Below are 24,474 nucleotides of genomic sequence, written 5' to 3' on the forward strand. Positions count from 1 at the left end.
CTATGTTCTGGTGGAAAAAAAGCAGGGTTGAATTACATCTAATCACAATAATTTCCCCATTCACTGTGTAGGAGACCAGTGTAATACCTTGGAAGTTGACTTATGGCTCAGAGTTTTAAAGGGAAGATTTTTTTTCCTGTTGGTCCTGCCTTGGTTCATCTTATGAAAAATCTTTATGAGTCATGATCTGCTTCATAATCAGAGAATGAAAAGCAGATTAGATTAATGTATCTGTGCATGTATGCCTAAAATCGTGTACGGGCAGAGTGGTGACGTAAGGGATATAGGGAAATACAGTTCTCATTGGGAGGAAACGTTCTCTTGACTGTGTTGAAGAGGCTGAGCAATAAACGTAACCGTAAATGCTGATTTTGTATTGTGTGGTGGGGCTTTTATATAGTTATTTATTTTGGAATTTGGAACAGGCTCTTAGTCCATAGACTTCCAGGGTTTGGAGTGGAGAGGTGGTTTTAGTCAATTGCATATCATGCTAAGCCTGACATCCATGTATGAAGAGCTGTCTTTTGGTGGTCCTCCTTTTTCTCCCCGGCGAAAATGTGACTCAAAGGTTGAGATAACATTTGTTTATTAAAAGTCAATTAGTAACAGTACCAGCCTCAAGCTGTCTGTGTGGACCTCTGTAGAGCAGTTATAACACTATATTTGCCAACACCTCTGCCAAGAGCAAATCTTCTACCTTGGAGATATTCAAAAGGTGCCTGGACACGGTCCTGGTCTACTTGGCTCTGTTTGAGCAGGGAGAACTGGGCTAGCTGGACTCCAGAGGTGCCTTCCTACCTTAACCAGTCTGATTTGTCAATACTTACAAACCAGGCTTTCTGTCTGGCTTCTTTTTCCTTGCAGAAGTGTTAAATTAGTGGAAGTACATTTGTATGTAGTGGATGAAAAAAGACAGTCAGAACTAAAGCTTTGTCCTGCATGGTAATCCCCTGATTGGAAACCATACTGGTTTACCTCCTTTTTTCAGAGTGGCTTGTCACAAGCAAGAGTCAAAACCAGAAAATCATGAAGAAATCAGGGCACACTTTGAAGTTGCACTCTTCTTAGAACTTCAGAAAGCCAGGCTCAATGCCCAAAGAGAATAGCTGGTGAAAAGCATATCTTCAGCCACTAACTATTCTTTAATGGGTTATTCTGTGAAAATGAAGGTATTGGCAATTATCTTTTCTATATTTGATAAATTATATTTGTTCTGTGTTGGGGAAGATGAAACAGGAAAGCCTTGTAAATATGACTGCCTGACAAAAGATTTTGGGAATATGAAAACTACAGGCAACATCGAAATGAAAGCCACTTTTGAAATACCAAGTCTTAGTTACTGAACAACTAGAAAACAATGGTATGGCCGACTGAAGTAATCCCCTCTTGATGGAACAATACCCTCTGCTTGCAAACAGGTCCAAGGGTCAGAGCAGACCCTACTAGCTCAGCAGAAGGGGTCCAAAGAGTAGTTTTTAGAAGTTAAGATGTAACACTCTATGGTAATATAAGAACTCTTATAGGCTGTATGTAAATGCTATAGGATTTGTATCTTGTATTAGATTGGTTAGTGACAATTAGAATATTCAGTGCAGAAGATGATTTATTGTATTGTAACCAGGACTTCAGACATTCTCACTTCCATTCCTCACTTCCACTTCTATTCTTGCTCTTACTCTTGCTCTTACACTCTCTCTCTCACCCGTTCACTCTCTTGCTCTCTTGGGCCTGCTCAGAGCTGAGTCTACCAGCTCTGAGCAGTGCCCCAATACCCAAGCCTTTTACAATAAACCGACTGTGTCCCGAGACCTGCCTATAGAGATCTCTCGTCTCCATCCGTCACCGTCTACGTCCGGCCGTCCCGACTGGACCACAGAACCCCCTAACCTACAGTTCTGGAAATTTGTATGAGTTCATAATGACCTGAGAGCAAACAACATCCCACTATGGATTTGCTTGCCCCCCTTGCCAAGGGAACATTTCAATGTTGCAGGCTAAAACAAACATAAAAGATTCTGTACTTTCAGAAGAGGTTTACAGAAGCCACTGCCTTCTTTGAATGCCCAGTGTAACTGAAAAACTTGGCTCTGAAATTTCATGGTAAAAAAGGTTTATTCTTTGAGATTCTATTGAGCACTTAAAAAGAGACACCCAAACTTGCATGTAGCTGTACTTAATCCACCTGCCTTATATGCATTTCTTTGGTCTTCTGTCTGCCTCTCTCCAGTGACAACTTGGAGAAGTCAGGGTATGAGAGATCTGGAGAGAAAATGGTCCCAGTTGCTCATTTCTCCTTTGAATATAGAACCTTTAAGTAAATTTTTTTTTAGGTCTTATGGAAAAAGGTAAGCATGCATATCCTTTGCTGCTTTTTAAAATCTGCAGATATTACTAAAAATTTGAATGACTAACCAGCCACAAATTCAAAATTCATAGAGTGTTGTAATTACTACTCATACTAGATAATGTGTTATTATTATGGACAGCAAGGTAAAATTTCTAATGAAGATCCAAAATCACGTTAGAATAAATTAGGTATTTTGATTCTCATTACGAGTCCAATAGAATTCATCTGGTAATTTGAACATCAACAGTCGTTTCAGCTGCTCTATTAGCAGAATTAATAAACCAGTTTCAGTCCAGATCAACATATAATATTGCCCACAATTTAAAAGTAAAAATTTTTTATTTTAAATTGTCTTGTATTGAACTGTAATTTCATTCTGAGCTGTGAAACTAGCCCTGTAAAAACTCTCTTCAAGTGTCAAAGGATTCCTGACTTTTGTATTTTTATATCTTTACTTTTCATTCAAAATAGTATTTCCTGAAATACTGCTGGAAGAAACCATAGTCGTTTCACTGTTGTTTTTTTAAGATCCTGTGAAATTTGATGAGAGAATCCTGTACGCTAAACTGATGAAGCTTCTAGATGAAGAAAACAAGATGCTGGACTTCCAAGGTAAATAACAAAGTCAATTGCATAAAGAAAAATAAAACCCTTTTGAGTCTGCATGTGGGGAGGAGAGTGGGTAATCCATCTCCTTGAACTCAGAAGTCAAAGGGATGATGATTTTAATGCAAGTCTGTAAGGTCTTTTTATCCAAATGTTTTTGTTTTGCATCATGTTTATGCGGTTTAAGTGTAACTTAAGTGGCATGCTTTCTGTAGATTGTTTCACTGCATGTTGAATTCCACATTTATGAAAGAAGATTGGAAATATCATTGCTTATATGCTCAAATCTAGAAATTGAAATCCTTATTTAAGCTGATAAACGGGTGGGCAATTTGTCGGATGCACAGGTCACGTGACACTGTTTCAGGTTATCTATGCAAGGATTTACACTAACAGATGAGTAAGAAAGTGTTTTCTGTGGCCTTGTTAGAAAATACAAAGTGATGTTCCATCTACAGTAAAAACAATGAAGTATAAGAGAAGAAATTTCTTCACCTCAAGCCAACAGCCTTAGTTTGGTTTCACTTATTTTTACAGGCATTACTTAAAATCTGGTTGATTCACAACATCTTTACCATAAAGCCTTTACACGAGGCCCACATCAGTTGCTCTCCTCTGGTTCATCTTAGAAGTGATGTTTGTACAAGGCCCAGCTCAGAGCTGCCCTTGTATTTTTTGCCTATCCACTCTCTCCTTTTCCAGATGTCTTTTGTGTCTGTATGAGGCTTCCTGTTGTATTTCAGCAGTACATGGGCCTACTCTGTGACAGAGAGCAGGCAGCTGCCTAGGGCGCTGGAGCTCCAGGAGCTGCAACTTGTTTTATGACTATTTAGTTTATAAGTAACTTTGTTCTACAAGAAGCAAATGTTTTAATTTGCCTAGGATTGCAAAATCTCTTGAACTGGCATTGGTCATATCAGTAACATCCTTGAAACTCATTTTATCTCATTTTAAATGCAAGGGGGAAAGAAGTGCAACTGTCACAACTAAATTCATGCAGATAGTTTAAGCAAAAACCTTTAACAAGTTATTAGCAAGATCTGAATTGTTCTATGTTAATGTAGAACTCCACATTGCTGAGAAAGGTTATAGCAGTGCTGCAGGTTGATTGTTCCTTTTATCACTCAACAACATAGATGAAAATAAAGACATGTTTGGCTGTGAAGTCAACATTATTTGTGAAAGATTGACATGGGGTGTCTGTCTGTGGTACTTATGTAGTCCCTGTCTACCAATATTTATAGCATTTATTGTCAAATTGCACCTTGGAAGCAGTTGTTCTCCTTCCTTTGACTTTAGATGGGTCTTGGGCAACTGACTTAGATGTCACCACTGCTTTTTGCATGGCTAAAGTTTGCACTATGTGTACTTGGCCACTGCTAAGCAAGGGAACCAGGGAGTGAAGGGGAAGCCTTCTCCATCTCCACTCTCCAGGGTGGTTATTCTCTTACTCAGCAAGGTGCCCTAAAACGTGTCACTCTATTAGAAATATAGTAGCATACCGAGTGTGCTCTGTGGATAGGGAACTCACGCTGAGGCTGCCAAGGTTGCTGAGCTCACTGCTCACTGATTCAATTCTGGGGCAAGCAAATGCATCAGCATATGTGTCACACACTCCATGTGCACATCAGAGCCCCCTGTGTAGGCATGAGGGCAGCAAATGGGGGACACACTGCAGGCCACTGCTGTTGTGTGTCTCAAGCTGTGCCTTGGTGCTTTTATTTCTTAAAAGTGTCATGATGGGCATCAGAGCTAGTCCTGTGACTGAAGCTGCACACCGTTCTAGCTGAATTTATTATTTTTCTTTGCTTGGGTGAAGAAAATCCAGAAAAGAGAGATTTTCCTGGGGTGGTGAAGCTTGTGCAGTTTCAGTCTCTCCGTGCATATATGAGGGTGTATTTATTTCTGCCTGTGTTTTTCCCTCCCAGTGTTTCAACTCCTTGCTCACTTCCAAACCTTTTTTTTTAACAGGGAGCAAGTCTCAAAGGTATGACTTCCCTACCACTTTTATGGAAGCGGGCAGTTGAGCAGAGCAGACAATCATTATTAATGTCTCCACCGAGGGAAAAACTAATATGGAAGTTTGACCCTTATTAAGCATCAGAAAAACCATAGAAAACTAGGATTCATTTGGTTTCACTCTTACAGAACTGCTTTGTTTCTTCATTTGACCACTGAGGTGAAAAATCACGTAGTTATAGAGTCCTAATTAATAGATGATCCCCAAAGGAAAGGAAAGAACATGGCTCAGAATTTATATAATTGTATATTTAAAGCATTTTGTCGCTGAGTAACCTGTTGGTCGCTCTTGTGGTATGTGTTATTTCATATTATATAAATATATTAAGGACAATTATATTAAGGGCAACTTAAAAGGCAACATTGGTTGTTTGTTTTTAAAGATATATATGTTTTTTACTTTGCATTTTTGCCAATGTAAGATTGTGATCCATGCACATTTTAGATCATGATATGTGAGCACCATAAAAAATAATTTCTATTGTATTGTTCTTTGGCAAGAACCAAAAAACTGAAGTGCCAAGTTTTGCAGAATTTTAGTTGTCTGAAATTGGCACATGAACCTTTGGCACTGAACTTTTTAGATACAATTTGTACACAGTTTTCTAGAACCAGGTAGCCAAAATTATTTTTCCACGTGGACTTTGTTGCAGTTTTATGCATTCAAACCCATTCTGCTGCTGAACGTGCCCTTTAAATTATCATCTCAGCATATAACCTGCTGCTACCTGATGGACAAACACAGGAGTAAATGAAGTCACAAGCAGCCAAGATAAGACCAGAGAGATTGTTTTATTTACAGCCCAGCATCTGCAAATACAGCCTGTGCTGAAGTGATTTAAGCTACAAGGAAAGCATGATTCGCAGGGTTAAGTACATCCAAGGCAATGAAAACTTTCGATGCCCATGCTAACAATTTCAAGCAGCAAGTTTTTACTTAGTTTATCAATCCATTAATGAATTTTCAGCCATTTCATCCTCTCTGTACAAAGTAGTAGAATTTTTAACACTGGCTACTTTTGTACGGCAAGGGTTTGGTTGCTTTGTTTTGGTCAAGTATTGCTCTGGGACATCAGCTTGGTCCTCCAACCTGTCAATCAGTTCAAGCAAGGACCAACCTGATGCTGAACAAGTTTGAGAAGTTTCTTTGCAAAGCCACTGTGGAAGGAATAGATCAGCTGAACTAGCCCTGTTCTCTCCGTGTTTCTGACTCAGACAAATGGACAACTGTGCTTAAATGAGCATATGTATATTTTAATGAAATATTTTTCAAATCTAAATTGTAATTTATGTCTGTATTTTTCTCAACTGCTTTCCCCAAAAAGGCTTTTGAAAATGTTCTCTCTCTTCTTTTGCTCTTTTTTGACAAAACTTGTGCTAATGAGTCCAGTGTCTTCCACCAAAAGTGAGTTCACTTGATACGATTCCTCACAAATATAAGAAGTACAAAGAAGAAAAAGTGTGTTTTGATGAATTGCTTCAGGTTTATCTTTCTGAACAAAATTGTTTTATTCCTTTTTTGACTATTGCTCTATCCTGAGACAGGAATCTACTGACATCCCAGGATGTAAACTTGCAGGGCTCCTGGGAAAGCAGTAAAGCAGCTGATTTATACCAGCTGAGCATATGGCCCGTTGTGTACAACACAGCATCAAGGGGAACAAGCGATGCTCCATCTTCTGCTTTTGGCAATGTTTCTTTTTCCTGTGCTTCCTGGGTTTTCTCTCTCCTCGCCAAACCCTCAATATTACAGTAAATTTAAATGTAAATATTGTTTTGTTTCTGCAGTTAATAGTTGTAGGTCAAATCACTTTTCATTAGGCTTATAAAGTGCTACATGAAGAGATGTGTACCCTAAGGTAATGGTTTGAGTTGTTTATATCTACTGTACATTTCCCCCAACATGATTTTGAATTGTATCCTGTTGTAATTAAATAGAAAACCCACCCTGCTTCCTGTGTGTTGGTGGCACCGAGGTGATTTAAGTACTCGGGAGGCTCAACAATTAAAATCATTAAACAACGAGTAGTGAGCAAAACTGGAAATGTTAATAGCCTTAGTTTTATCTTTCCTTTTCTGGTCTTCATTAGAGAATGAAAGACTTCAAAGGAGATTGAGGAAAAAAAACTCTTTTAATTGCTTTCATGTTGTAGGATGGACAAAAAGAAGCAAATAACTAGATATGGCAATTTCTTCAAGAGATAGGCACAGAGAACTATAAAAGCTTACACACAGAAGTATGAAGCAAGAAAGATAGTCAGATGTGGGCAATCTGATATCTGTTGTTTTTTAGTGATCCTAACATGGGGACATGAGCAAAAATAGTTGTCATTATTTATGACCCAAACTAGTATTAGTACTATAGCAGATATCAAGGAGAAGATCTAATTTTTTAAACATAGCATGATCAATTAAACTGAAAAAAGACAAAGTTTCTCTTTAGGGCTGACTTTATGGGTGGGATTTATTTTTATTTATGTGAGGCATGTGCTCTTTGGTTGTGCATACGTCACTGCAGTGAAAACAGGGGAATGTTGTGGGTGAGAGCAGAACCGGACCCAATTAATTAGGCAGGAGCTGCACACATACACCTAGGGGGAGGAATCCAATCATTTGGGGTGAGTTGAAAGGAAGATGCAATGCTTGGTGTGGCTCCACCTAAAACTCCCATTCAATTGCAGTTATTATGTCTCTTCCTCAAGAAGGAAAGCCAAAGTTGTTCCAAATCCTAGTCCCTTTAACATTTACAGGTCAGCAAAGTGTCCAGGGAAATGTAGAGCATGCATTTTAAAAAGTACCTAAGGAACAAGCTGCACATGCTAAATTTGTACCTGAATTTCGATGTTGCACTTGAGAACAGTTTTCCTGGTACTGGCGCTGGGCACCTGTCAGTTGTGTTACTGATGCTGTTTCTTACTTGAAGTGTTGGTGGGACAAACATATTAACTGAGAAGGTAGTAACCAGTGAATGAACTCCCATTTGCTGAGAGATAATCTGTCACTTTTGTTTCCAGCAGCCCATGTCGTCAGTGAAGATTTCCCGGACGCTGTAATGCCTGTCAGCTCCAGTAAGGCATGTGACCTTCACAAGGAGCTTGAAGATGAAGAGATTCCTCCATATATCGAACAGTTTGAGAGAGATGTTCAGGATGACATAATTCTGCTTGGCAGGCTTTCACTGGAACAGGTCAGAGTTAAGAACTATAAGACAATTTTATCGCTTGCTTCATAACATGATGCTGGCTTGTTAACCTTGTACACCCCAATTCTATTTCTCTGCCTGGCGATACATATATTGAAAGAGGAAAGGACAACCATTGTCGTTGGCATGCTTTATGTGACTGGCACTTTGCTAAGATAACAGCAGGACCTTTATCTTTGTCTCCATTTCAATGTGAATAAAAATAGATTGCTTTCGTTGCTTCTTTCCTAAATAGTGGAGGATCTCTGACTGCTATGTAGTAATATTGCAATTGAGTTTCAATCAAGAGACTAAGTCTAGGACCTCTCTCTGCCACATTTAACAGAGGCATATTCATCAGTGAGCAAGTTCGGATTGGAGCCCAGGGAGGATTTATGTAGCAATGTTCATTGTACAAAGGATAAGATAATTCCCCTGTTATAAATCTGTTATGTTTTTCAGGGTGGCAAAGGTTTTCTTTTTGTCATTTGTAGCATAAAGAGACAGGTTCTGGTTCATGTTGACAAAGGCACAAGTTTGCAGGGCTGAAATGGTACTTGTGGGCACCTAATGACCATTTGTCCCTTTGAAAAATCTCATACTAAGACTAGAGGACAGGAAGAGAGATTAATTGATGAATCTATCATTTTTAATTAGTAACATGAGAACAGCACACTGGCTCTGATGGGCTTAAAATAGGTTATCCAGTGACTGATGGTGATCTAAGCTTTCTTTTATTTTCAGGGGAAGTTTTTAGTTTTTTTTTTTCCCCACTGCAGAACTAAACCTTATCATTGCCTTCTGCATGATGGTGAGGGACACCATCTTCCTTACTGCTTTCCTCTAAATCCTGTGTCTATATTTCAGTCCTTCTGACTTTTTTATAACTGGATGCATCATGCATGGAAGGAGGTATGGGTAATACTGTTCAGAGAACATGAAATAGAAGGGAAACGTGAGGGAAAAGGACTCAGATGGTACTAAGAACCTCATCTGCCTCAATGGACTGATGGAGTATGGTACTGGCAATAGGTGAACAGAAAGTGCTGCACCTTTCCAGAAGGTTACAATATATTGAGAGCTCGCACTTTAACTATGTTTGGACTATCCAGATGCTCCCAAATCTTCATGAGGCTCTGTTACACCTGAAGGAACACAATAGGTGTGTCAAAACTTTGTTTACCCTCCCTCTAAACATGGTCACATGGCTGATTATCTTACTTGGATTCTTTTTGGAGGTGCTCAGCAGAGTTTGTTTCCTAGGCAGAAGCAATATATCTGGTCACCCCAAAAACAACATTCTGCTTTTTAACTGACAGCTACATATGTGAATTTACATGTAATACAATATAATACTGCCTTTCTTCCTTATATTAGTCCAAAAGAAAGAAAATCCTCATTTAATGTGATCGATTGAGATGGTCTACCATGAGTTTTCAGAGAGGGACTCATTCTTTACTTTGCAACAAAGACGTCTTGAATGCTCATGTCTTCTGTGCATTCAACTCACACATCTCTAACTTCAGGTTTTCTTACCCTCTCAAGGAATTTAGTCCCACTGACATGGTATTAGCTGTCATATGTGCATCCAGAAATACAGAGTGAAAGAAGAGGATCACTGTAAAATCTGTATCGTCTTCTAGATCACAGATCTGTACGTCCATCCCTTCCTTGAAAGCCTACAGAAATGGTGTATTCAGTCCCTTTGGACAGAACATGGAAGAGGTGACATTGGAAGTAGATGCTGCAAACGTCATGTCATTGTATTGGGTTTATGTGGACAGGTTTTGGTGTTGGGGGGGGGGAGTAGGCGGTGCTACAGGGGTGCCTTCTGTGAGAAGCTGCCAGAAGCTCCCCCCACATCTAGCAGAGCCTATCCCTGGTGGCTTCAAGATGCACCCAACACTGGCCAAGGCTGGGCCAATTGAAATGGTGGTAACACTGCTGTGAAAACATATTTAAAAAGAAAAAAAAAGGCAAGCCATAGCACAGCTGTAATTGCAGCCAGAGAAAAGCAGTGAGAATATGTGAGAGGAACAGCCCTGCAGACACCAAGGTCAGTGGAGAAAGAGGGGGAGGAGGTATTCCAGGCACCAGAGCAGAGATTCCCCTGCAGTCCAGGATGCAGACCATGGTGAAGCCGCTGTCCTCCTGCTGCCCATGGAGGACCATGGGGTTGCAGAGATCCACCCGCAGCCCATGGAGGAGCCCCACGCCAGAGTGGGTGGATGCCTGAGAGGAGGCTGTGATCCTGTGGGAGGCCCATGCTGGGACATGGAGGTCCTGGCAGGAACCTGCAGACCCATAGAGAGGAACCCGTGCTGCAGCAGGTTTCCTGGTAGGACTTGTGATGTGGGGAATGGACACTGGAATAGCTTGTCCTTAAAGGACCACACTGTGTGAAAGAGTGACCCATACTGGAGCAGTTTGTGGAGAACTGTTGCCATGGGCTGGACTCACACTGAAGATATTCATGGAGAATTGTCTCCCATGGGAGGGACCCCATGCTAGAGCAGGGTAAGGACTCTCCCTTAGCAGGGTCAGGAACATCCTGTGATATTCTGATAGTAACCCCCACTCTCCATGTCCCTGGGCTGCTGTAGGGAGGAGGCAGAGCTGGGAAGGAGGGAAGGCTGGAAGGAATGTGTTTTTAAGGCCTTATTTTATTTCTCATTATCCTGCCCTGAATTTGTTAGTAATAAATTCAATTAAAATTTCTAATTCTAGCCTGTTTTGCCAGTGATGGTCTTTAGTGAGTGATCTCTCCTGGTCCTTATCTCAACCCATGAACCCTTCATTACCTTTTCCCTCCCCTGACCTTCTGCAGAGGGGAGTGAGAGAGGGCTTTGGTGGGTACCTGGCATCCAGCCACGGTCAACCCACTACTGTCATATTGGTATTCAAAGACCTCTAGCAATAATGCGAGCATGCTAATTCTTGTTTAATTGATCTTCTTTATTCTTTAATGGACATCTTTACTCTTTGATCTGTGGGTATACCCTGCAGCACTGCAGTGTTGATGCCTTTCCACAACTGCTACAGGTTCATTGTTTGCTGCCATGGTCCTCAGAATCTGTTGCTGACGACTTTGGGATGCTTCCAGCTTTCGTTACTTGAATATATGTTTATTGGTTTGCAAAACTCTTTACTTTTGTGCATGGCATTTACTTCTTATTCAGTAGCAAAAAACCCTTCCCTTCTTTCTGCAGGTTTAGTGAGTAGCAGATGTACTTTAGCCAGCATAATTTATGATTAGTTAATTTAATCTGCCATAATGACATAAAGTGAGCCTGAAACAAGCTTCTATCAATTTTGCCATTAGAGGTAGCATAATATTTTCAAATGTCTACAAAACTGAGCCATTAACCCTTGGGCTGAGTAAGGAAGTCTAACAGACATCTCCCTCACATTCCTTTGTTTTGACAATATAAAAAAAACCCCATGTGAGCCCAAGGGTTAAAAATACCAGGTGAGAGTTTACAGTACATGAGATCGGTTTTATAGGTGAGGTTCAGAAACACACTGGAGTTGCTGCTGTTTCTTTTTAGGCTGCCAAATATTCTCTCCAATGAGGCTCCTGATTTACACTGGAGCGTTGCTGGAAGCACTGGCATGAAAAGGATAGCTATGTATCAACTATCTATCCCTTAGTTTATTGTTTTTCTTTGCTTGTAACATTACAAAAAATGGGTTTAAACAGCAGCTCGGTGTGTGAGATGACCATGATTGAAAGCTTTTGAAAGGGCAGATGCATTTTTCAAAATAATAGTTTTTGAAAAAAGGGTTTGTGATAGATTTTAGGTCTGGAACTTTAGGCTGTATTGTTCTTACTTCATATCCTGTTTTGTAAATGCAAAAACTGAGAGTTGAGTTTGGCAAGAAATGCATAAGGGGAGATCTGCTAGATTCTTGTAAAGAAAGCATTAAGCATATGTCAATGTTCTGTTAACAAACACATTAAAGAATATTAAATTTGGAAAGCAGTGCTGTTTTGTGAAGGCTGCCATTTAGATCCAAGGATTTCAAAGACCCCAATGACATTAGCTTTCAATAAAGAAAAATAAATTCTGTTGCAAGAAAATCATAACTTAGGACTGTGTTGTGGTAGAAACTGAGCAGGTACAACCAAGGCTGGATATTCTGAGCACCACAGAGTTCCAGCCATAAGCATGTGTCCCTGCATTGTCTCATAACAATGCAGGGACACATGCTTATGGGTGGAACCTGATCTTACAGGGCAGAGAAATATGCAAGGAAATACCTGAAATAATGCTGACTTACCACGTTTGCTTAAGGATTGGGTGCTCTCAAAACATGACAGACTGCTGAAGATGGAGGAAACAGCATTGATTGGGGCGAGATTGCACTTGATGGGCTTTTGGCAACGTAATCTTGCTATATGTTAATTTAAATGCCATAGAAATATACCAGCTCTAGGATTTTCAGCTGTTTCTGAACTGAGACAATAAAAGTGACTACTCGGTTTTATGTAGGTTCTCTCAAAAGAAAAATTAATAATGGGGTAACAGAAAGGATCAGTACTGCCTCCCAAGCCAAGAATATATTTCTTGTTTGTCCACCCTCCTCCTGTAACTTGGTCAGTATTCTTTACCAGGGTAATTGGTTCACAGTCTCTGTCTCTCTATCAGTTTCAGCTGCTACATTTAGCCCCCTGTGCAGGGCATAGCACCTTGCAGGACTTGATCATCATCACTATATAATCAGTTTTGATCCATGACCTCAATGTGAATTACTCAAGAGCCTCTGAAAGTAAAGTGCAAGTTTTGCTCTCCGGTACCAGTGGTTGAGTTATAGCAGTAAGAAATGAGCTATTTGTTGCAGGTGGATAGTAATAAAATGTTGTCTTTCATCAAAAGATTTACATTTTGGTTAAACAAAAGTTAGTGCCTCAGGGCATTAGATCTAATACTCTTACAGGGTCATTATCATCACTGCTCTGACTCCTTGCCAAGTCACAGAGATCAATTTATGTGATGATGGAGAGATCAGTTTGCCTTTCATTAACAGTGGATAGAACATGGGTAAAATTTGGTACTATGTAAGATGGTAAATTTACTCTCCAATCATGAATTTAACCAGTGGGATCAGACCTCAGTGATATAAAATACCAATGCACATTTGCTTGCATGTTCTCTACCCCACTGAATAATACTGTCATAGAATTGTATCATGGAATGATTTGGGTTGGAAGTGACCTGAAAGGTTGTTTATATCTTGATGATTCCTGCAGACCTCCCCTCATCAAAGCTTTAGCCTAGTAAGTATTGTACAGTCCGTTCTGAGTATAATACTTGTGGGAATATGTGCACCTAAGAGCAGTGCAGAGTGGAAGGTGACTTTTCCTCAGCAGAAACCTACTTTTTGACATTTACCAAGAATTTAAATGAATGTCATGTGCAAATGAGTTGGGGTGGGGATTTTTTCCTTGTTTGTTTGTTTTCTCTCTTTTTCTTTTCTTTTTTTTTTTTTTCTTCTGGGGATTACAGGTCAAGAATACAAAAGCTGGCAATGTTTAATTTACACCATGTCTTAAAAGTGGGTGACTTCATTTTAGGCAAGCTACCTATATGCTACACTCATTATTTGACTGTCAAAGCATTTCTACAGTCAGTTACTATAATGGTTTTCATTTCATTTGTGTGATATAGTAGGAATTATGGGTATGTTCTTTAGCACATAATTTTCTTTTGAAATCTATCATTAGGCTGAGCTCATTGAATTCATTACAGTTCTACCAGGTAAGCTGCTCTTAGACTTGTGAAAAAAATTTTAAAAATCACTGAAACCTATGTTTGGGGGCAAAAACCAAAATGTGAACTTCCCAATGGTTGGGATATTGGGCTTCTGTCCCTTGGACTTCTGATTTTCTGCTTAGAGAGAGTCTGTGGCCCTCAGGTGTGTGTCAGCACCCACTCAGCAGACCCATAGTCTGATGTAGAAGCCATATAAGTACCTAGGGGACTTCTCTACCCTGGAGGCTGGTAAACTGAGATTTCTAAATATCTTTGTACTATCAGGCTTTCTCCTGCTTCCTCAGATGGAAGCCTGGGAACTTTCCAAATTTCTAAGGTTCCTACCTCATTGCTCCTGGACACTCAGATATGCACTTTTTTTTTTTAAGAAGTGGGGGGATTGAAGGGGGAGCATGGAAATTAACAAAAACCATAAGCAAAATCATGGAAAATATGTGCTATATATTTGTAAATAGTCTGTCAGAATACCCACAATATTGCTACAGCTGTTCTTTTAAATTGTAATACTTTTTTGATTGCTTTGTTCAGGGATTATATGAGTTTCATTTAAGTAAATATTTAAATGGAAGTAATGAAATTCTTCCATATTTCCTAGGTTTTTCACTAAAAATGAATTAACTTAGTTTTTACTGTGTCCCTTCACACTTTAAGATCAGAGGGGCAATTAAAGAACTGAAGTAATTCTTGATATTCTGTTGATCTGGAACAATGATTCCTACAGCTGCTATAAATGATGATACTGCATTTGCTGCTGCTTAAGCTAATCTGACTGGTCAGCTCTCTGGCTCATTATCCAACTATAAACTCCAGTAAGGAAGTCCATTTCTATGGTTCAATAAACAGAAGCAATTGGAAAGATTCTTCAAAGAGAATTAGTGATTGACAAGTCCTGATGAAGTTTAAGAGACTTCATCAAGTATGGAACACCTGTTAAAAGAAACAGAACTCAGATGAGGATTGTGCATTACTGATGAATAGAGGCACAAATCTGCAAAAAATAAGTACAATAAAACCAAACTTTTAGCTGCTCATGTATTCTCCAGAATGATTTTCCCCCCAGGGTTGTTTGATTTGTATTTTTAATACATTTGGAGCCAAACTGTAATCACAGGTGTAGCTAAGTCTACCTTTGGTTAGCTTTTATGACAAGGGGACTCCTTAGCAACATTAATAGACTACACAGATTTTGAGCTGCAGATAAAGGAATTGCTCTAAATGCTGGAACATTTTGTTTCTGCAGTCTTACAATAGAGCTGAATTTGCTGAGTGGAACCTGTGCTGTACGGTACATCTGACCTTTACTTCATAGAACAGGTGAAGAAGAACCAGACCTCTGGAGCCTGTCTAGTCCAGCCTCCTGCTCTTGAGATGTATTGGGTTTTTCATGTGTAACCTGACTTTTTAAGGGCTTTGGAGTTCACATCCGTTTGTTAGTGGGAAATATAACCAGGTAGCCTGTAAGTTGAGAGATGTTGAAATACTCTGAAAGAGAGTCCAGTTGCATTGCATGCATGCTTATTTATTTAGTACAAAGCTGAAAAAATCATCACTGTTGTTCAGCCTGCTGGCAACCCCTTAGCACACTTGGTTTCTCATTACTGTGCCAGACCCTTAAACAAGATGCAGTTTTCAGGACTTGGTGGTTATGATGAGAATATATAATAAAGTTAACATGTTCACTCAAAGGCATGTCAGCACAATAGGATGTTATTATACAGTTGGTCATATCAGGATTCAAATCAGAGAAGGATCTCAGCTGAATATGTGAAACAATTTCTTTTCAGCAGACACATGGAGCAGGATGTGGGCTTGCAGGAGGAGGTCTGTTTGTTACAGAGAAAAATCATTGGGCATGGCAACTCATCATTGCCACTGTTGTATTTAAGACAATCATACAGCAAACTGTACTTAAAGTGTTTTTTCCCTCTCTTTAATTTTCATATATTAATTGTAAGTGAATTTCTCTCTTAATTATAATATGTTCAAATGTGTCTGCACACTTGGAACAGAAGATGAAGTGAAAGGCAGTATAAATGGAAGTTATTGGATAAAGTTAAAGTCTGTACTTTTAGATTACAATTATAATGGAGGCAGATTTGTGAGGTAATGCTTTATTGACAGTCAAAAAAAAGAACAGGAACTCAGAAAGATGAAATAGACTGTAACCTCTGACCTGAACATGATTTTTTTGGGCAGCTGTAACAAGCAAATTTGTTGCCATAACTCAAGTTTTTCCAATCTGCAAAACAGACCTAAAATTAGATACCTGCTTTGTGGAAGAGTAAGAGGATTAAAGGAGTAAAGTTTCATGAGGGAATTTGAAAAGGCTTTACAAATAATGAAAACATTCTGTTCTGAAATTGACAAACATTTTTAAATTGAAGATGAATGGGGGAAAACCACAAAAAAAGTTTCAATGCTTCCGATTGGTATTTCCTTTCAGTTTCCCTTCAGTTGTTTGTGTCCCGATTTGCTGTACGTATCCAGAAAACAGAAAGGTTGTAAAATGTTGAAGTTCACTACATGGCTTATGAACACTTTTTTCTTTTTCATTGTTAATGTAAACTATTAATTTTAGATCTATAGATTGGCATAGTTCACTCTGGTTTTCACTGGCATCACTCATGCTACATGGCTTTATACTGGAGGGAATGTGTTCCCTAATAAATTGTGGTTAGTGTCTTCCATCATATCTTGTTAGCATATTCCATTATATCTTACTGTTTAGGCTAAAAGTGCCTGAATCTTCTCAGCAGCTGGTGATTTCTAGGCTAATCTGGAGCCATCTGAACTTGTGGAACTTTGACAGGCTAAGATGTTTCTGCTTAAAGTCTGTTAATCAGTGGCAAATGGCATTTCAGCATTACATATTTTCAGTTCTCGGCTATGGTAGTCAGACATTCTTATAAATGACCTTGCATTCACTTACAACAGTCTCTGGATTTTGATGAGGATACCAAAGGTTTACGACCTTGCAGCTACATCTTCTCAACTGTGAAATAGGAAGCATCTGAAGGAATACCTGGTGGTTCTGAAGAAACTACGGGTGATCTCTCTGTGAACAGCAAGACAGAAATGAGAAGAGTGAGTTCTCTGTTTTGAGGCTGGAGAGGCAAAATTTTTGTTTTGCAGAAGTTGGGTAGCTCTGCAGCAGACATCTCTCCAGAGTTTTCTCATTGCATCTTAAGCAAAGTGATTCAAGTTCTTTTAATTTGTTAGTGCTATCAGCTTGAATCAAAACCCTGAATGAAAACATCTCTGAGTTTTGAGGAAATTCAGGTCCTTGTTTATCACACCTACTTTACAGCTGGATCTAGTTTCCATATCTGTTCAAAATTAGTGTCTTTGATATATATGTCTTATAAAAGCATTCACGTTGGTAGCAGAATACTACTTTCCTCTGTTGACTGGTAGCTCGATTAGATGCATTGTTAGAGATAAAGCAGTGCTTTACAGATTTATCAGAATGATCAGCCCATAATGTTGCCACTAAATGTATCTGTATCACTCAGTGTAATAAGGCTGTAGCATGACTAAAATAAATCTCACTGTGTTCTGCAGTATCAGTTTCAAAAGAGAGTTTGAATTCTGTTACAAAACACTCAATTGTCTAAGTTTTTAATTTGATTCTCATGAACAGAAAATTAATTTTCTATTTGAAAGGAAAGTCAATGAGGGTGTGCTTTGTTGTTTTTTCTCTTTCTCTTTAAAAAACATCTAAGAGTTTGTGGCACAGTTTTTGGCAAAGTGCACCATCGATAATACTTCCAGATGTCCAGAGTTTGGCACAACTTTACTTTCTGGTTTGTGGCCATCTCCTTGACAAGGTCACACAAATTCCAACAGGTAATGGGGAGTGCAATTTTCAGAGCAGGTCTTATCCAGCTACTGGAGTCTTTGCTTTCAATGGAGGGCACTCATTTAACTTACCTCTCCATGCCTCCCTTCCATGCCATCTCTCTATAGTTATCGTGGAGCAGATAAGCTCCTTAGAATTTCAGTTTGCCTGAAAAGAATGTTAACTTTTCTTGCAGTGTTTTTTATTTTGTTCATCTCAAATGCTTCTTCATTTTTTACTTATTTTGTGGTATAACAGTGCATTAGATATTGAAATCACTGGGAGTGAATCTCCATGCAGCAGCCAGACTCTGAAGGAGGAGAACTAGGTGGCACCAGTGGGACTAGAGATCTGGGCTTTGTTTCTAGTCCTGCTAATAATTGGCTTGGTGAGCTCTCCCTTCTCCCATCCATAAAAATGGAGTGGGCAGGATTTCCATCACTGAAAAACATTTTAGGATGGAGAGATGGAAATTTTAAGTAAAAGCTTTTATTTTGGCATCTGTTTACATCTAAAAAAAGACATCACTACCTTCACTGTGATGTACCAAAATATCTCAAGGACTGGAATGAAGGAGAAGGACCAGCTCTACATGTGGGATTGCTGTGGGCAGTGGGGGCTGCTGGAGACCCCACAGGTTGTGTCTCCATGCTGCCTCTGCTGCACCCTGACCTGGTGAGGAAGATTTGCAGGAAGGTGGACCCCTACAGCACTACTTGCATGGAGTACGAATTTCACCAAGGCCAGTGCTCCACTGGCTGTTTTAAATTGCAATGGGATTACAGGATTACAGCCTTCTCATCACGAGGCTGTAATACCAGTGCTAGGACTGACCAAAAAGGGGTGTGTGTGTGTGCGTAAATGTTTTCCCTAAATGCTTCATTTTTGCTGAACAATAAAAGCCAAATTGATTTTGCTTCAAAGCTTTGCTGAATTTTGTGGGCTTGTTTTCAAGAGGAAAGGATGTATTTGGGTGGGGTTTTGTTTAATTTTTTTCCAAATTGAAAAGTACTATACAACCAGGTCCTGCCATTTGTGAAGTAGTTTGATGCTGAAAATGACCAGTCAGCACTGATTCGTAGTGTTGAGTCAGGTTCTTGTCTTTGTAGAAACAATGTGCACCATTGTGTGTGTCAAGGCAGAGCCCAGACTGAAAGACCTTTTCAAGTCCTGCTCTTGACCACAGGCTCTGAAATCAGCAGATAGGCATAGGCCACTTGTGTAACTGGACCTCAAGACAGCTGATGAAGAAACCGAGAAAGACGTGTGAAGGAGCTGGCTCACAGCTAAAGCAGAGCCTGGTATCGGGATGGGGAGTAGGACAAAGTGGTGCTGTGATTGAGTCCTTCTGCCTTCAAACAACTCCCTGCTTTTCCCAGCACCTCCCAGACCAGCAGCTTGCAGATTTTAGCCACTTATTTTCTGGAGGCGCCCGCAATGTCTATACAGACTTGAAGCTAAACCACATTTCATGCCTTCTCATTGGGAACGCCCTTTGTCAACAATGGGTCGTTGTCACAGTCTAGACAATGCTGGTGTCATGATGAGAAACAAGCGTCTTACTATGTGTGCCATGGTATAAGCCATTGAGAAAAAGCACTTGGTTTATTCCACTAAAGCTCTGATTCAAGGGATATTGCAGAAATGACTATTCCACATTAAAAAAAAAAAAAAAAAAAAAAAAAAAAAAGTATATATATGGGTTGTTCTGTTTTTGAAAACTTACACATTTTTTTCCTCTATTAAATTGCTTCCTGGTGATGGAAATGTCTGGTTTTTTTTTTTTTTTTCCTACTGCATCTACTTTCCTTTAGCTTGCACACCCCTGAGGTAATTAGTGTAGGTTAAAATTTACATAACTGACTTTGGGGTTTTGCAAATACGAAAGATGGAAATTTATTCAAAGTGGTGAATAATTCATTTTAAAGCAAGTTTCCTGTTTTTTTAATCATGTAGAAGATGTATTACAGACTCATAGAGGTTTTCCGAGTAGGACCTTAAGCACTGAATTTTTGATATATTTTTTTTTCTTAGTATAGGTAAAGAAATATTAACCATGACTCATTGCACTTTTCCTGTTCAATAAGATTTGAATAAACTTAACAAATTTATTAGGTAGATGATAGAGCTTTTTAAAAATTATCATGACACACTGTGACAAATATTTTACTAGGATCCAGAAGAAATAGTTTTAAATCATATTCCCATTGCCACTTCAGAGGCAGAGATGGAAAACAGTGCAGTTCATACAGAGAAGCCTGATTCATATTTTCTTTTGAATATTCATTATTTAATTAAGATTAGGAAGATAAACAAGGGGATTGGACAGCTGTGTGAGTCTGGTAATAAAATAAATTTTTTTTTAATAAACTTCTTTACTACTGGCTCACTGTAAGCCTGGAGTGGTAATGTCTGAATGTTGTTACAATGTTATGGCTACTTGATATTTCACATGAAGTGAGTTTACTATTTCATCTTATTTCTTAATCTAAGTGTGCACCTCAAAAACAGCTTTTATAGACATCACCAAGAACTGCATCCAGGAGAAAAAATGTGAACCAAGCGCTATTCCAACTTTCTGAACTTTAGCTTTAACTGCCTCTGCCCAAAACTTAAAACCTCTTGAAATGTTCCCTGGTGACTGCAGCCCATTGGACTGCGGGAAGTGTCACAAGGTGCATCTCACAGCCCTAACCAGACAGCTACCGGCTCTGCTGGAGCAGAACTCCAGAGCAGAGCCAACTCCCAGCCCTTCCTGGGGAAGTGGTGTAGGTGGTGGTTTAGCAGCCTGGGGAAAGAAAATCTGCGCCAGTGGGCATGTGAGAGAAACAGGCCCTGCTCCAGAAAGTCCTAGTAAATTTTAGCCAAAAGCTGCCCAGGAGCAGGAGGGCTTGGTTCTAACCAATGGAGCAGCATTGCCCGTGACACAATTGTCATATGGAGAAACAGAAGGTCTCATTTTGAGCTAGTTAGGTCATGTCACCTTTGCATTTATGTGTGATGCTTGACCTGCAGGATTTATAGCATCCATCTGAGGATCTCTGCTGGGACTGCCAACAAATCACACTGCTCTTTAAGGCAACCATGTTGTCTCTGCTTTAATTTTACGGGGTTAAAAAAGTTACATTAAAAGCTACATGCACTGGCTTTTGTTATTTTTGTCTGGTTTTACACTCTGACAATTTTCATTTTGGAAATAAGTAGGATGCTTTGCCTTAGTCTTCAACAGACATTTCCAAGCTTCCTTGAAAACAGCCAGAAATTTGTCAAAAAATTTAGAGATTTGGAAGGAAGGAGTGACTTTAGCAGCCAGATATGGAGTCCCCAAAGGGGAATTTTTCTCCATTGACTATTGCATTGTCTCCCTACCAAAATGATTTTTTGCCTTTGAGGCTTGATGAGAGTAGAAGTGGAGCATAATTTCCCACTGTTCAGATGACAGATAGGGTACACAGTAGGACGCCGCCTTCTGCATTGGTAGTGTTGTATTCACATTTTATGTTGGTCTCAGGGACACCAGTAGAAGATCCAGACATGAGAAATGTCCTTGAATATTCAGCAAGATCTCTGAACAGTGCAGGTCAGGGGGAAGAATTTTGTTTTTGTGAGTGTACAGCCCTCAGCAGTTATGGTTATGAGTTTTTGCACAGAGAACACAGCCTAATAGATGCTGATGCTAGCTTCTAGATGGAAAGACTTTTTCAGCTTGCTGTGCAAGAGAAAAATAACTTCAAGCTCTCCAGCTTCATGCTGGAGAGCTGCAGAACTGTTGGGGGAGAGGACTGCTCATGTGAGTTAGCCTCCTACACACTGTAACCTCCAAAAATGCCAGCCCTTCTCACCAAATATTTAAAAACCTTTGTGGTGAGACAAGAAAGACATCAGGATTTGGAGCAGATTTAAAGCAAGGCTTTAAGATGTGACCTCTCTGGTCTATGCCTAACTGCTTTGTGTGCTGTTTTGTTGTGTGTGAGCAAACACACTTGCACATACATAAATGTATGTGTGCTTATGTATGACTGTGTGATTAGGTCTCATAATAATAAGGACTGCAGGACACTACTGTGTACAAATATACATTGTACCAAAAAAAGCTTTTAAAACAAGACGAGAGTTCAGTTTCTCTTGGAAATAATGCAGTAAACATGGCAAAACACACAGAAAAAAAGTTTTGGAAAAAAAGAAGAAATAAAGCAATGGTGGCTAAAATTCCTCATTGCTTCTGAAAAGCTTCAACCAGAAGACCTAAGGCAAACCTTTGGAAAATTGTATGTTTATGGCTTTTATTTTCATGTTATTTCTGTACACTTGGAAATAAATTTTGATTTTTCTTTTTCTTCTTGGCATGTGGGATTCAAAGCACAAGGGAGCTTCTCACCACAAGAAACAAAAGTGGAGAGCCAGGATTCATGAACTCTTTCAAAGGTATGTCAGATAAGGGCTACTTTGTACTTCCTTCTAATGTACTTTCCTTCTAAAGACCTTTCAGTGCTTTACAGATATTAATGAATGGAACTTCTCACAAACAAAGGACCTCAGGCCTAGAACAATTAAGCCTGTGCATTTGAAAGAGGTCTCTGTTTTGGATTACCTCTGTTTTCAGATACCCAGCTTGGGCTGTAATTTTTAAGTGCTATACACAGTACACTTCAAAAGGTGACCAAATGGCATCTTCCAGCATCCTTCATCCTTGCCTCTGAATCATGCTTAGAGGGTGAAGGAAATAGGAATTGGGGCAAAGTTTTTGTCATCAAGCTATACATGACCTTCAGATAAACACATGCATCAAATTGCCTGTAAAGAAATGAACGGAGGAAATAAATAACCCTCATGAAGAGAGCAAAGGAAACCATGTTCTGCTGTGACAGCTGATGAGCATGCTGCTGAGCACAGAAGAGGCCTAACTTCACTGATTAAGTTATTCTCTTCAGTCTAACACACAGCCAAAGGAGGGAAAGGAGAAAAATGGTGCAACTAGGAAAGAGATCAAATGTGGTTATTTAAATGTTTGATGTTCAGTAATGAAAACTGTTTACCTTCATAATTGTGTATTAGCATCTAATAAAGGCAATAGATACAGTAGTTTAAAAGTAATAAAATCAACAACAAAGTGTATTTAATTTTAAATTGAATTGCAAGCAAATGGGTGTCCTAATGAACCCGTGTCAATGCAACTCTAACCAAATTAAGTGGAATAGTTTCCATCATGAGAAGCTAAGTAAGTACAAAGTTCCAAACAACTTCTCTCCTTGAGACGAATGCTTTAACTTCTCATATGTTTCAAATCTATGAATTAGCTAGGGCCATTAAAGAATTATCTTTTGTTACTTCTGTTTAGGACAGCTGGACCCAAGTTGATGAGATTGAAGCTCAGGGATAAAACTTCGAAGATGGTTGACCCTGTGCTTCATGTATTCACTTCTTAACACTTGAATCTTGTCTTATTTCTCATCAGTCCTGGCTTGGGCAAAATTTCAATGTACTTCATTGCCACTAGCATCCACACAGACCTTCCAACTGATTCAGTTATTGCTGAGGAATTTCTGTGATACCTGCTTTGATTTTCTACTGTAGAGGAATCTGGAAAACAGTTTAACTATGAACCAGTAGTAATTTTACTGGTATGAATTTATGAATATGTGTACATATTCAAAAGAAAAGAAAAAAAAAAATAAGAAAGGTCTCAATACAAACTGATTTGTAGCAATGTGCCAGGATTTTGGAGGCAGGAGCATCTGTTTCAGAAGAGGGGAATTTGAGCTATGTGTTACCTAAGTAGCATGTATGCATGAGTTGGGGATGTTTAGCATGATTGCAGAGTCTGTAATTTCTTGATAAAGAACCATGTTGATTTTTACAAATGTGGAGACTTGTGCAATCACCTAGGAGGCAAAGGAGGAAAATAGCAGTGAACACTGGTGTTGAATTTTTCAAAAGCAAGTCAGAAAATGCTGAAGGAATGCTTCAGAAGTTCAGTCCAGAGAAATATTGTTGGTTTTGAGTCTTGATTCTTCTCTTTCTTTCATTCTTTTTTTTTTTTTTTTGAACACCAAGTGATAACATTTTCTTCAATTGCTAAAAACTTAAATGAGTGCATTGCTTGGCAACCTAAGACAGCCTATTCTCTGATGCCTGTGTTGTAGACACCCAAGTCAGTCCTGCATTGCAACTGCACCTGATACAGTGATTTTTCCTTGGCTCCATGTGACTCCTCTCATTAAGCTGCAGGCAGTTCCCTTGACCTCCAGCGTGGCTCTGGGCTAGCCCTGAGCCATGAACAGCCTGCTCAGACTCCAGCCTCTGAAAGCCGCCATGGCTTTGTCTGTGCCTGCCCCAGCTCCACCTGCAAGCATGGCTGGAGCATTGCCAGCACTGGTGTGACTGACTGACCCTCCCTGGCCTCCTAAAGCACATTGTAGAAGCCAGAGCTGATGTGTTTCAAAGCCAGCAGAGCATCTACAGATGTTTTTACTTAGGGTCAGTAATATTTAGATGCTGATGGCACTTAAAGGAATTACTCATGGTTCTCTGTCTGTTGAAAGATAGGATGGGATTGCCAAAGCATGCAGCTTTATAGTGCTCATTGTAAGTGACTTAGTTTTGCATTTGCTCCTGCTGTGTTTTAGGAATGAGGTTTACTCCATAGGGTACTGTGCCTTTTGTGTATCCTGTGCACTAAGCAGGGCCGGCATTGGGTTATCCAGTGTAG

The 24,474-nt window shown here is 39.5% G+C and overlaps 1 protein-coding gene across 1 annotated transcript in view; it reads left to right on the plus strand.

The window, feature by feature from the left end:
- The window catches only part of LOC125328594, a 184,900-nt gene that overhangs the window by 27,157 nt on the left and 133,269 nt on the right, over positions 1-24,474 (plus strand). The window contains exons 7-9 of the mRNA XM_048309507.1: positions 2,876-2,959; positions 7,990-8,159; positions 22,126-22,190. Coding sequence (XP_048165464.1) covers positions 2,876-2,959; positions 7,990-8,159; positions 22,126-22,190 — 319 coding nt within the window. The remainder of the gene's footprint in view (positions 1-2,875; positions 2,960-7,989; positions 8,160-22,125; positions 22,191-24,474) is intronic.

This window comes from Corvus hawaiiensis, chromosome 1, assembly GCF_020740725.1.
Source record: "Corvus hawaiiensis isolate bCorHaw1 chromosome 1, bCorHaw1.pri.cur, whole genome shotgun sequence".
Classification (NCBI taxonomy): Eukaryota; Metazoa; Chordata; class Aves; order Passeriformes; family Corvidae; genus Corvus; species Corvus hawaiiensis.